Source organism: Catharus ustulatus, chromosome Z, assembly GCF_009819885.2.
Source record: "Catharus ustulatus isolate bCatUst1 chromosome Z, bCatUst1.pri.v2, whole genome shotgun sequence".
NCBI classification, from domain to species: Eukaryota; Metazoa; Chordata; class Aves; order Passeriformes; family Turdidae; genus Catharus; species Catharus ustulatus.
This window is the reverse complement of record NC_046262.2, coordinates 21,394,268-21,408,228: the sequence shown is the minus strand read 5'-3', so window position 1 is coordinate 21,408,228 and position 13,961 is coordinate 21,394,268. Positions and strand designations below refer to the sequence as shown.

Here is a 13,961-nt window from a genome sequence, read left to right as displayed (position 1 = left end):
ACGGCAGCAGGGCGGGGTTTACTGGCTCGGCTTGGGCTGTGCAGGCTCGGCCCGCTCGGGGTTGCCGACGGGGCCAGGTAGCCCAGCCCGGCGCTGCCGCTCAGCGGGGCCACTGGGGGCCAGCCGCCGCTGCCACTGGGCTTGGTCACCATGGCCCGGCGCTGCCCTGTGGTGGCAGGCAGGGACGGAGCCCCCGCCGCCTCCCCGAGCCGTGGCAGGGGCGGTCCGGGTCCCCCGCCGCCTCCCAGAGCCGCGGCAGTGGCGGCGCGGGTGCCCCGCCGCCTCCCAGAGCCGCGGCAGTGGCAGCCCAGGTCCCCCGTCGCCTCCCAGAGCCGTGGTAGTGGCAGCTCAGGTCCCCCGCCGCCTCCCAGAGCTGCGGCAGTGGCGGCGCGGGGCCCCCCCGTCTCTCCCCCGGGCTGTGGTAGGGAGCTCTCCCGCCTCTCTCCCCGCCCCCCGTGCTGCCTGCAGGCAGCCAGGCTCCACCCACGGTGCAACAGAGTAGCAATTTGTAACAATCGCAAAATGCCGACTTTGCAGCTGCTCGGCTCGGCACTCTGGCTGGCACTTCTGAGGTTGTAAATGTCAGAAAATTATTCACATATTAGCCTCTCTTGAATATTGGCCGCATTTCTGGTTTAGGAGCAAAATCTTAGTCAAATTGGTGCGGCTTGTATTCGTGAAATTACTGTACTAACAAAACATTTAAAGTGCTAAAGAAAAAGAATTCTCAGTTGTGCTCTCTAAGACCTGCTGATATTCTTACAGTCCACCCTCCACTAGGAAATAGATCCTTAAGAGATCACAGGCTTTTGAACTTAGTTTCTTGCAGGGCTACTGAAAAAAGCATGTATAATACAGGACATAACCTTGAACTGACATCTATGTCACATGCATGTGTCTTCCTCTCATGTCTTCAGAAGAACAACACAAATGGAGTAAAACTTTCGTCTACTCTTCTAGACTGCTCACATGCATAGCTGTTGGGTGGCCCTTCTTACTGTCCTTGCTGAAAAACAGCTCAGAAGCTAGAAAGCACCAGCCTCAGTGAGAAAATAGTGACAGAAGTGGCTAGAGCAAAAAGCAAGTGGCCTTCAGATATCTTCATTTACCCATACATCAAGACATTTGGTACAAGTTACTTCAAGAGGTCTCCTTCCTGAACACAAATTGCCTCCCTGCCCTGATCTCACTTTCCAACAGTATATCTCACTCTTCCAGAATATTACATAGAGTATCAGACCTTTACCAGTGCTCACAAATCCACCCAGTCTCATCCCCACATAGCATTTAACTGTCAAGTCTTAATATGCTTAAAGAAATCATATGAAACAAGATAATGATTTGTACACATAAATTCTGGAGGACAGGATGTTCTTGTGTGGGATTAGCAAGTTTGCACACATGCAAACAGCTATTCACATACAATACAGGAGAGGTGAGCATGCCAACTGGGCACACAGAAAACACCAAAACACCAAGGCACATGCTCACTGGCTGTCAAAATGCTGCAGTCAGTTTTGCACTGTTTTATACCAATGCCAAATGTGTTAAACTTACAAACACCCTCTATATTGCCTAGGTTTTATTCCTGTGTTTATGATATCAGAAACACCTATCAGAGGGCAAAGATTATAAAACAATAATTGTATTTTTACCTTTAAGATGATTAAAAAATACTGAATCAAGCCTACCTACTTATTAACTCTGGATTTAATACATGGATTTCTGTGATGAAATTGTTGTTTCTTTATTCTACAATCCCAGTCTCTAGGATCACGGTCAAGAAAAATTGAATGTGGGTAATTCTTTTTTGACTCTATTATTTTGTATTTGTTCATACAGAAGATGAAGGAAGTGCTCAATCTGAATTGGCAGATAACTATGTAAATTTTTGGTGTGTGAATACTGACACCATCTCTTTTTGAAATGTAAAGTTTTGTTTAGGCTAATAATAAATTTATCAGCTGGCAGTGTCAATTTTACATGTACAGTAATTTCATGACCATAAGGTGCACCGGACTATAAGGCACACCCCCCAGGAGTCGGCAAAATTCACAACTTTGTAGATCATATAAGGTGTACCGGACTATAAGGCGCACTTTTTTTTTTTGCTGCGAAGATCCGTGCCGCGTGCAACAAAGTAACAAATTAGTAACGGAAACCCGCGATCGTGGAGTTTACTGGCAGGAGCACAATTTGGAAACATTTTTCACACATTGGCATAGCCTTTAAACGCAGCCCCAGGCACCCTCCCCGTGCAGTGGGCCCTGGCACTCCCACCTGCCCCCGGTGCCGGCAGGCACGGCTTGGCGCAGCCATGGGGCCGCCTCCCCCTTGCGGCTCCATGCTGCTGTGATGCTGTTCCCCCTCTTGGCTCTGCAGAGCCGCCATGCCGTTCCCTCGCTCGGCTCAGCACTCCTGCCGTGCTGTTCCCTCGCTCAGCTCGGTGCTCCTACCATGCCGTTCCCCCTCGTGGCTCCGCAGAGTCGCCCTGGTGCTCGTCCCTCGCTCGGCTCGGCAGCGCCGCTGCTTCTTGCCCCCTTCCAGCGGCCGCATGGGCAGCATCGCCACTTCTCGCCCCTTTCCCATGGCCACAGGGGCTGCGCTGCCGCCGCTGCTTTCCCGCAGCCACAGGGGCAGCGCCGCCGCTTTCGCGTGGCCGGCGGTGCTTTGTTCTCCCCGTGGCCGGTGGCGCCCAGCAGCGCTTCGCTCCCCCAACGGCCGGCGGCTGCTCGTTCCCCCCCACCGGGGCCAGCACTGACTCCCTCCCTCCCTGCACAGCTCCTGCCGGCCATAGCCCCTCGCTCCTGCCCCTCCTCGCCACTCGGAGCTCCCCCTTGTGGCTCACACTTCCGGGGTGACAAATGTTGCAACTTTGTACATCACACAAGGTGCACCAGACTATAAGTGCACTTCCAGGTTCAGCGGAAAATTTTAGTCAAAAGGGTGCACCTTACAGTTGTGAAATTACTGTAAGTAAAAATGAAATTGTACAACTTTATTGGTACCTTGATGGAAAATCTGAAACTACCTTCAGTTCTTTCTGGTCACTGCAATAAACCTTACCTGTCAGATAGGAAAATAAAACAGCTTAGGCAAGACCTGATTCATGCTTGTGATGCCAAGAGTGATAGGTCTCAACAGTACTAAATGCCAAAATGCTGGAGGTCATCTGGCTTCAGAAGTTATCTTCATTTGTAGGTATAGCAACCTTTTTTGTTTCTAATACCATACCTCGACAAAACTAGAAGTAAAACTTTGTCTGAACAAAGCCATGATTGAGCATCTTGTTCACTTTACCTGTACCTGTGATGAGTCAATAGACTTTTGCAAATGCAGAATTTCATATTCTTACAAAAATATTACATTTTTCGTAAGAAGGTGTATTTATCGCTTCAGTTTTAAATAAATATTAAAATGAAAACCGACCTGGTGATTCAAAAAAATAACCAGAATTCTGCATACGTGCTTTATTAAAATTAGAAACCACCAAACTGAACTCTACCTTGCTTTGAGACAGTGCAGAAAGAAATAAATCTTACACTGGAATAGAAACATCACAAACCTGCGCACATATCTGATGCATTACGTGACCAAATTCATGGAAGTAAGTCTTTACTTCATCATGTCGCAGCAATGACGGATGATCCGATGTCGGCTTTGTGAAGTTGGTTACCAGAGCAGCGACAGACATCAATCTGCTGCCATCACAGAGAAGACAGCCGGGTTGTAGACCGAAGCAGGCTGCATGCCCATACTTTCCCTCTCTGTATGAAAAAATATATCAGACACTGTCTTCAAACCACAAGCCTGCTCACTAGAATGGTGAAGCTTATTCAAGAACAGGACAATCAATCAGTGTCTCTAGACAAAGTTTTACACAAAAAATATTCATCTTTTAATGACTTCTAAGGCTCAGTAAGTTAAGAGCACAAGAAGAAAGAAAGTCCCCTCCCTTCTCATATTGAAATCATAACATTTCAAGATTCCCAGCAGCATTTACAAGAATCTTTTTATTACTGAAATGCTGAAAGTATTATATACTTCAGATGTCAGCTGTGTTTTAAACTGCTACTGAATAGGAAGAATTAGGTTCTGTTTTCTGATGCAATTTTTTTTTATTACAGGAGACAAAAGAATACAGTACGCATTTTAACTGTGATGCAAGAGATTAAAGAAAAGTTATATTGAAAATTTTGCCCTAAACTGTAGGAGACTGTATGAGGCAACGGTGAGCTGGGCAGTTGGGACAGATGGCAAGATCTCTAAAGCCAGGTCTTGGAACTTGCAGTTTATTGCAAAAGGACATGGGTGAGAGGGCCCTTCCTGGAGCTGCCAGCCCTAGCTCGGAGCAGGGCAGTAAGAAAGTAAAAAGTAATAGAGCAAGCGGAAGAGAGAGAGGTAAGAGCATGGTAAAAGGAAAAGCTAAGAGCAAGAGCTAAGAGGAAGAGAGCGAGTTCACATTACAATACAATAAATCTACTTCTGTGTTGAATATTCTAATTTCCACTAACCAATCTAATACAAGATACAAATCCTATAGTATTTACATACAGCCTATAAGAATCATTACATTACCATACTACGTTATACTTTAAACCCTAAAAACTACTCTTTGGACCCCTTCTGCCAAGCTAGTAGGGTCTTCTCTGACCTTTGGACCTGCTCTCCAGCAGAAGGCATTGTTCTGTCAAGGGGGGATTACTTTCGGCCGGTCATCCTATTGTCTTCTAGTTATTTAGTAACTAAGGTTTGGTATCTCAAAGATGGCTTTCATTTCAATCTCGCTTATGGCTTCCATATTCTCTGAATCTTTTGCCAGGCAATCATATTCATAAGGTTTTCCTGACTCGTCTTTCCCAACACTAAACTACCCAGATTAAGTCAGAAGAGTCTTACTGGCACATACCTTCAGCAATTTGTATGATATACATAAAGGTGGAAGCAGGTGAACAGGTGAAGGAGATAGGTATGTTACTGTAAAAAGAACAACTTATGTACTACTATATATGTTGAGTAACCTGGTTTTCTTAGGCAAGAAAACCTCAAATCAACTTGCATTAAAAAAGAATGTTAGCAAATGTATAAAATGCTAAATACTAATCTAAAAAATCCTATGCCAAAGCAAACAAAAAACCAGTGACAAATAGTCAAAAAGGACTAGCTCAGAATAAATTCTATCAAACCAGTCTAGTCTCCTAATCTTTGACAAAACACAGATGATACAGTAAATAGCTACAAAAACAGCTGGAGAGCTACAGAGATCAACATGGAAGTAAATCTGAATGTGTACTCAACAGGAATCTATTCTTGATATTGACCTATTTAATTTGGCAGTCTAGACAACAAGGTAGAAAATACACAAAATGTACAGAGGAACTGGGAGAAACTAGGAACTCTTAGACAAATATAATTGATCTGAGCAGGCTGCAGTAACATCTCAATAGAAATGAAAATTAAAACTCAGTAGTAAGCTAGGAAGGAGAAAAGTTCATAGATGCAAAAAATTATGGACAACTGACTAGAGAGTAGTACTACCAAAAATATGAACAAAGTAGCAGTGCTTCATAAAATGAATACAAGCAAGAAATATGGAAGTACTTTTTTAAAAAAGCATAAAAAATTGAACACAGTCCAGAAGACAACTTAATGAACACAGTATTAATCTTGTCAGTGGAACAAATATTTACTTCCAAATGCATTTAATTTTAACTAAATAAGCAGCAACCCATTAAGACAAATCCCATTTTAAACATGCAAGCAAAACACTAAGTTCATTACCTGGGGTAAAGATCTAAATAGAACTGTCCTAGCATTTCTCCCGTTGATTTATCCTTTACTGCATAAAGAGTAACACTGTCGTGCCAGACATGAGCACTTTCTATTTTCTCAAATTCAAGCCCCAGCAGTTTCTGGTAAATATTCAGTAAGCCTTCTGTAACAGCCTCAATTGGGAAGTATTCCTTCAGTTTTTCTTGATCTATGGAGTACTTCAGCTCTTCAGTTTTGCTCATATAATAATGAAGATCCCATGCATTGATTCTTCCGTCATAATCAAAGTTTCTTTCTTTACATTCCTTCTTCTTCAGATCTAGAATAAATTGTCTTTCTTCCTCAACCAAAGGCTTTAGCTTTTTACTCAAATCATCTGAAAGAAAGATTGCCTTGGAGTCAATTTCAATTATCTGCTCCTATACATACACTCAACAATTCAAGCACATACTCCAGAAGTGTGTGTTTTCTATTCATTCACCAACAGCAAGAAAATCTGTTTTCTTGTCCCAAGAAGTCTTAATTGCAGGCATGCTATAAATGATACAGTATTCCATATAGGCTAAGAGTGGTGTGAAGGGTTTTGGTAAATTTAGACTTTTTCCAGGACATCATAAATGAAAAGCAACACTAGTACTTATGCTCAAATACTTTGATTTTACGCATGTAGTTTCAGTATTCCTCATACATTTCTTCAGCAACAACCAAAGATTACAACTGCTGTTAGTTACTGGAAGGAAGTGCAACACAAAATTCAATACTTCTAGCTATAAAAGTCCTATTAAAAACCCAAGAGAACCAAGAATTCTTGCCTATATGATGGCTGGCTTCTCCAGTAGCAAAGTTTCTGGATATCAAAGTCTTTGATTCAAATTTTTTCCAATATACTTTCCTTGGGCAAGAGGGTATCACACCACTATGAAGTAAACATATTGAATATAAAATACTAAGCTTACGACACTTCCATACAGTACATTCTGTAATTATTCTCTTGTAAGTATTTCTGGTTTATCAGAAACTTTTTTATTCATTAAGAATTCACCTTAATGTTCATTGTTGATATGCAGAGTGTAAAATTAAAGAAACAGGAATTGCCTGTCCTGTTTCTAGGAAGGCTGTAATGCACTAAATGCATTCATATGATTGAAATACTGTTTGCAGCTTGTACTTTGCTAAATTCAGAATATGTCATAGGAAAGAATTCTCTTCTTCCTAGACATAAGATTAGCTTATGAACATTTGATTTAAAACACGAGCAGATAGGAACAAAGTAGAGCAAAACACACTGTCATGCTTGTAGCTGAGGATATATCAAAAGAACTAAACAAAAAGTGACAATTAATTTGATGTATATTCTCCCTCTGTGGTATTTATGAACAGGAAAGTATCTGATCTCATAATGTAAAAAACAGCATCTAACTTATTTTTGCCAGCTTCAAAATAAATGAAAAAACGCAGTATCCCAATAATACAATGGACAAAAAAAGTCTAAAACACTTCAAGTACATTTAAAAATCTTAACATTTCATAATAAATCAAAAGCAAGTATTTGTTAATTGTCAAGTACACTGAGATTGGTATTGCCAAATATCGCTCTAATCTCATGAAGGAGCTTTTCAGGGTTATGGGTTTAGAAAGAGGAGCATTTGAACCGCATAACTGAACCATAAACACAAACTCCCACTACCAGCAAACATCCTTATTTTTGTACTAATTTATTGGGGGGGAGGAGGGGTTACTTGTATGATACATCAATATACACTTTGAAGTGGTATTAGGACAGTAATAAAGAAACACATACTATTCAGTGGAGTTACCAGAAAGCAGAGGTTAGCTCTACATCCAAGAGTCCACTGACATCCACGAGATGACTCTAAATTAATTCATAGACCGCTATGTTTAAAGTTTTCAAGATACCTCTGTCTTCAGATCAAATTCCATTACAGGGCTTTTGAATTCCAGATTTAATCCATCACTCCAGATACAGTTTTTAAATTCAGCTCATGGAAGTTGCATCATTTCATACAGTAAACTTTTGTTATACTTAATGTAGCTGTATCAGAAAAAGGCACCAAGGCTACAAATGCACAACAAATTGGGAACAAAAAGCTGCAATTCTGATGCAGCCTTCTGAACTGATAAAATTGCTTAATCTGCGTGTTACTCTAGTTCTAAATTAGGGTAACTGCATCTTGGGGCAGAGAAAGGTTTCACCACTTGCTTATACTGGCTGTCACAAAGCAGGTATTCTCAGAATTTGCCTTGTGCTTCCTGATTTGGAACAACTTCATTTGTACTACGATCTAAAAAATACATATGCCAGAACAGAGGCAGCAGAGTTCCTTTTCTGGCTAAACCTCATGGACACTGTGACCCAGTTATGTATTTAAATTCATCTTGGCTGAGGGGACATTTTACTACATTAACTATACAAGTATTGCATATAAATATGAACAAACCTAAGAAGTTTGTTACGTTATCCGTGCTCTTGGCAGTGTTTACCTCCAGGACAAAGTTGGCATGTGTATTATAACCAAGAAGCTCTGCTACTTTTGCCCTTAGTGGGAGCAACTGCTGCAGAATTTTTGTGTTTTCCTAAAAAAGAAAGCAGACAAATTTGTAAAATGAAATCAAATGAAATCAGAAATCACATGTTAATGGAACAATTATCTCAATAATATCTGTAATCTTATGAAATAGAAAATATTTCAAGTGAAACATTTTCAGATTAAAATATAAAATAATCTAAGTTTAGCTCTATTCTTGGAATATTTTTTCTCAGTGTTTGCTGGTAGCTGCTTTTCTAGTTGACCTCATTCATTACATTCCTTATTATAACAACTTATCTTTTTTAATTAATCAAAATATACAGCATTTTCTTTTAGGTTATGAAGAGTTTATTTCCTTTATCAATCATTTACATGTGAAAGACAATAATGAAATTGCTGACAGTAGGCTTAGTTGCTTGTTAGTGATGATGACAGATTGCTTATCTATTATGCCAACATTCAAAACTAGTTTGCAAATTTTCCTCTTGTGCAACTCTAACAATAGCAGTCAGAGAAAGATCTGAAACAGAAAACCCCAGACCTCGATCTAAATGTGCTGAAGAATCCTCAAGAACCTGCAAACACAACCATGTAAACCTCTAGTTCTGGAAAAGTAAGATTTGTTGGGGGAAAAAAACTGAAGACAGGATTCAAAGATCGTCACATAGTTTTATCATTAAATCTCTTCATGTGTGTTGACTTGCAAAGTGTTCAGTTCCTGGTGCCATTTTATCTATATTGTACTCATCACATTTCCAAGCATTTCAAGCACAAAGCTCAACTCTGCTATTGTTCTCTAACGCAAGGTACAATCCTCTACCTTTCAAAGCCTTTTTTATTTTGTACTTGTCTAGTTGTGCACATATGCAATCTGTTAATTTCACATTTAATCATCTGCATTTATAATTAAAACCTGTGCTTAAATAACTCCTGTCTATTCCAAAGAATCCCAAAGGGCTACAGAAGCCACCATCAGACATCCTTTTCTGGGAGGAAAGTGTCAGTAGGAACCTGTAAAACACTGCAGGGCAATTTCACAGATCAAAATCCCACTTCTACTTACAGAACCACTTGAACATCAAGACGCATACAAATACACACACAGAGGCAGGTAATCACTTTCTAAGGTCTCAGGACATCAGAATAAATTGGAGCAAGGCACTGTTAAAGATCATGCTGGTAAGTTTTGGTTTCAAAATACTTTACAATGTGCAAAATTCAAACATAGCATTTGAATGTCTAGCTCCACTTTTCTACTCTGTCACTGCACTGTAGAACAGCCAGTACACAACATACCTCTTTGCATCTCGAGTTAAAGGCAGATTCCATTTTTCTCCTGGTTTCTGAAATGCAGCACTTCTTCATAACAGGAAAATAGTGGGGATACTTTAAGGTAACTTGGTATTTGTCTTTCTCAGTCCTTTCTAAACTGTTAATAAAGTCATCAGGAAGGCCATCTATAGAATAAAATTTAATAAACAAAGTTTACCAAAATTATCTGCTCCCCCTGTTTCTGTGAGAATGTTGCATTTGTTTTGCTGCAATCTACTTTGACATCAGAAATCTCCAGAGAAATATACTTCCCTTTTTATAACTATTTGCTAAAACTTTTTCAAACTCAACCAAGCAAAAAAAAAAAATAGGAAAAACCAGAGAGCAAAAGAGAAATACATGTAAAGCCACCAGATAAAAGCTGAATAACATTCAAAAATCTGTGTTACTAGAGCACATTTTATGTGATGCCCTTCAGATAATGAATCCCTAAATTCTCCATAACATGAAATCTCTAGCTTGGTTTAAATTACTGAATTAGTTAAACTTTACTGTAGGACTAGAAAAGGAATTACTTGATGATAACTGAGAAAAGCAACAGAGTAAAGTTATGCTAAAGAAAGTAGGAGCAATACTCTAACTTGATGCAAAGCAAAAAACCTCAGGAAGCACAAATCTATGAAGACATAAAGAACACCTGCAAAAGATTACTCTGAATTGATACTGGAGAAGGAGTTAAAAGGAAACAGAAAAGACTGGGAAACAGTCAGAATTTCACTTGATCTAACCATCACACATGGGACAAAAAACAGTTACTCCAACAAACTGGAAGGCTGAAACAACAGAGACAGCAAGCATCCTACTCACCAAGTTCTTCCTTAGAAAATACAAGAAATGTGTTTTCCTCATTCAGGTTTTTGTTAAAGTCTATACACAGCTCATTCAATTTTTTCTTCATTGTCTTTATTTCCTGTATTGGGTATAAACTGAACTTAGTGGAAAAACAAAAACCAAGTTGGTAATTTTTATCCTCCACATGAATAACATTTCATTTTTTTCAAACTGGCTCTCTGCTAACCAACAGTAAATACCAGGACTAAGAAAACAGCACTCTGTAGGTAGCATCATACTTTATACCCTGTCAGTCTTCCTTTTATGTTTCTGGCCAAGGGCTACCACACCAATACTTTAAACTTAGCTTAAAGAGAACTGAAGAGGTTAAACAAATTCATTCTACAGTTTAATGTGCTAACATTCAATTATTTTCTTTTATTTGAACAGCTAAATTAAAATTTTAACTGTAAATTGATGAGAATGAAGGGAGTAAAAAAGCATGCAACCTACTCAAAACACTGCTTTGGAATTTTACATGTATGGTATGACAGAAAGAAGAGGCTCCTCTCACAACACAAAGCCATTCCAAAACCTATTTTTAAACCCTGATGGTCATATTTCTGAAACGTTTTCTAATATACCTCATAGCAATTTTTGACATGTTCTTGTCAAGTTTGAATAAACATAGCAGTCAGCAGTAAGAGAATGCACATCAAATAAAAACTAAATATAATTCAACTATTGACCACTAAGGAATTTCAAAATACCTTTACAGGCATCAGTTATATGAAAATGCACATCAAACTGCTCTCACTAGCAGAAGGACGTGGATGAAGACTGACTGCTTTCTATAAAGGGTTAAGTCTATTCAACAATATGAAATAAAGATCATAATATACTCAGAAATATCATTCAGAATTTGAAGATAACTATGTTGGCATCTGTAGAATCCCAGAAAATAAGGGCTAATGTGTTTGTCTCAAACACCAATAGCAGGGTGGCCGTGGCACCAACCAAGGACTGTAGGTAATAACAGCCAAGGACTGTTGGCAGTAACACACTGTGAGAAAGAACAAGATGTGACTAGACAAGGGGCCATGCGGAGGTAGGACAGCACTTTCTGGGACAAAGGTCTTTGATCTATCTCCTGGAGATAAGCACAGCTCAGAACAGCACAAACAGAGAAATTAGGTTGAGCAACAGGTCTGGAATGTAGAGGTGGGGAACAAGACCACCAAAGGACCCCAAAGCCCTCTGACCCATTTCCAGAACAGTGTAAAGAACAGACTGTGCATGATGACTAATGCACATAGAAAGTGCAAAACTTTTCTCCAGGGCAAGGAAAGATTAATCTATAAAACAGTATCCCCATCCAGGCCCAGGCAGTATTCCCATAACTCTGGACACCTAGGCAGCTGGATGGATGCTGGAGGCATGATTGGTGATCTCTCTTTCTCGCTTTATTCTTTCTCTTGTCTCTCTGTCTTTTCCCTTACACTCTGACCCTTTAATCTAAAATATATGCTTAGTACCGCAAACCAACCGTAAATTTATCCCTACAACAGTTGTAACCTTTGCTTTATAAACAAATATTTAGTCCATATTTACTTTCTGCACTTCTTTAGGAAGATGGAGTCCATTTCTTCTCCCCATTTGAACAGATTTCTCCAGATAACGCTTTGTTTCAGGTTTTACATTTTCAAGATCACAGGTTTGCTGAAATGACAGTATAGAATAATTGAATTTATAACACACTCTAAGAACCATACCAAGCACTAAAAGGGTTTAATATTACAGTGTTCTTTAAAATACTGTAATATCAAAAAAGAGAACATCCTGGATATTAGTGTGAAGGACTCTCCCAAAACAGTTACTTCACACAATATTATTCTTATATTCATGTAGAATGTTTTTAAAATAATATTCTTTTACCAAGTGTCTCAGCACATTTACGTGCTCTCATAATGGCAAGCCCTTTCAGCTTACAGTACAGTGCACTTAAGATTCTTCGGTAGGGATAGCTTTTTTTTACATAGTTGAAGAAAATCAGTGCTGTAAGATAACACTGTATCTGAAAGTCAGGAGGATTGAAAAAAAACCCTAAAAGATCAGAAGTGTCCCTTAAGAATATTAGATGGCATAAAATTGAAGCATATTTGTCTCCTCCAGAACCACACTACCAGTGACAAAAATAAAACAGTATCACATAAAATTCTGAGTTGGAAGGGACCCACAAGGACCATCATCCTGAATATACTAAAGACACAAAATTTTGGAACTTCCCAGAACTTTTATAATTGTCATGGTTGATGATTTTATATACCATTTCATACTTGTTTTGGAGAACCTTGCTACTTTATTCCAGGAAGAAACCTTCAGACAGAGTAAGAAACAAAACCCACTTAGAATTCCATGAACAAAAGCTGAAGCAGTTCTTTCCATCAGGCTTTTTCCTGAGGGCATATGGGTGGAGAAGACTGGCAACATTCTTAAGCATGCCTCTACTAGTCAGCATGTGCACATGTTAGGAGTAACAAAATCAAAAATTATAGTTTCACTACCAAATTCACCTTTATTCCAAGTTTCAAACCTCAAAATACAAGTTTTTTGAAGAATAAGATATGGAGCATATTCAACAACATAATTTTATGCAGAAATTTTTCTCCTTAATGTGTGGGGAAAAGAAAGTGACTATATAATTTAAGTCTTTTCTTAAATTAAATGTAAAAACCTCAATCATTTCCCTCCATCAACAGCTCTTAAATTATGCACAATTTAGAAAGAGTACTGTGGTTAATTTAGAAAAATTTAGTCCCCATTAAGGGGAGCTAAAACATTCTGCATGTCACTGAAGTCAAGCAGATTTGTTCAACTCTTAGTATGCTGTATTATAAATAACACAGAAGTGTGAGGGTCCTCATTCTCCTCATCTCATTTTAATCTGGCCCCATGAAGGATCATGAAACTGAATTAATCTACCTGAATTATTAAATCCCCAGTGAGGCCATGAAAAATCTGATTTAATCCAACTGTTCACTGCTTTTTTAAATTGGTGAAATAACTTCAGCCAAAATCTGAATTCTGCTTGTGGAAGTGCTTTTTTCATTTGTTCCTGGAGCCTGAGTTTTTAACTGAGAGTTTCTAACAGGAGGAAACATTAGAAATTTAGCAAAAATTAACAAGAACTTTATGATTTCAAAATAGGAGTATTTGAACAGTTTGGCACTACTGGAAATTTCACATTTGTTTGAGAGCAAAACTCTTACTACTTTCACAGTTATTAGAAGTGGATATATACCCAGAAGCTGCATCTCTGGCAGACTAATACTAAAACATGCTTGTATGCTGCAGTTCAGAAAAAATTCTAAAAAACTTAAATAAAGAATTAAGCAAAAATTCTAACTGTTATAAAGGTCAAAGATTGCTGCAAGGGAAAATGAAATAGGAAAACATCAAATGAAAAAAAAAAAGAAAGTAATAGTACTGAATAATGCCATCAATTTTCTCTACCTACTGTCAGATGGTCCTGTAAAT

The 13,961-nt window shown here is 39.0% G+C and overlaps 1 protein-coding gene across 5 annotated transcripts in view; it reads right to left on the bottom strand.

The window, feature by feature from the left end:
- NLN (neurolysin) overlaps positions 1-13,961 on the bottom strand; it is a 66,699-nt gene that overhangs the window by 33,905 nt on the left and 18,833 nt on the right. For all 5 annotated transcript variants that reach the window (XM_033085943.2, XM_033085946.2, XM_033085944.2 and 2 more), the window contains exons 4-9: positions 12,036-12,143; positions 10,461-10,563; positions 9,618-9,778; positions 8,232-8,367; positions 5,782-6,148; positions 3,566-3,767 (exon numbers count right to left, since the gene is read on the bottom strand). In XM_033085943.2, the coding sequence (XP_032941834.1) occupies positions 3,566-3,767; positions 5,782-6,148; positions 8,232-8,367; positions 9,618-9,778; positions 10,461-10,563; positions 12,036-12,143 (1,077 nt within the window). The remainder of the gene's footprint in view (positions 1-3,565; positions 3,768-5,781; positions 6,149-8,231; positions 8,368-9,617; positions 9,779-10,460; positions 10,564-12,035; positions 12,144-13,961) is intronic.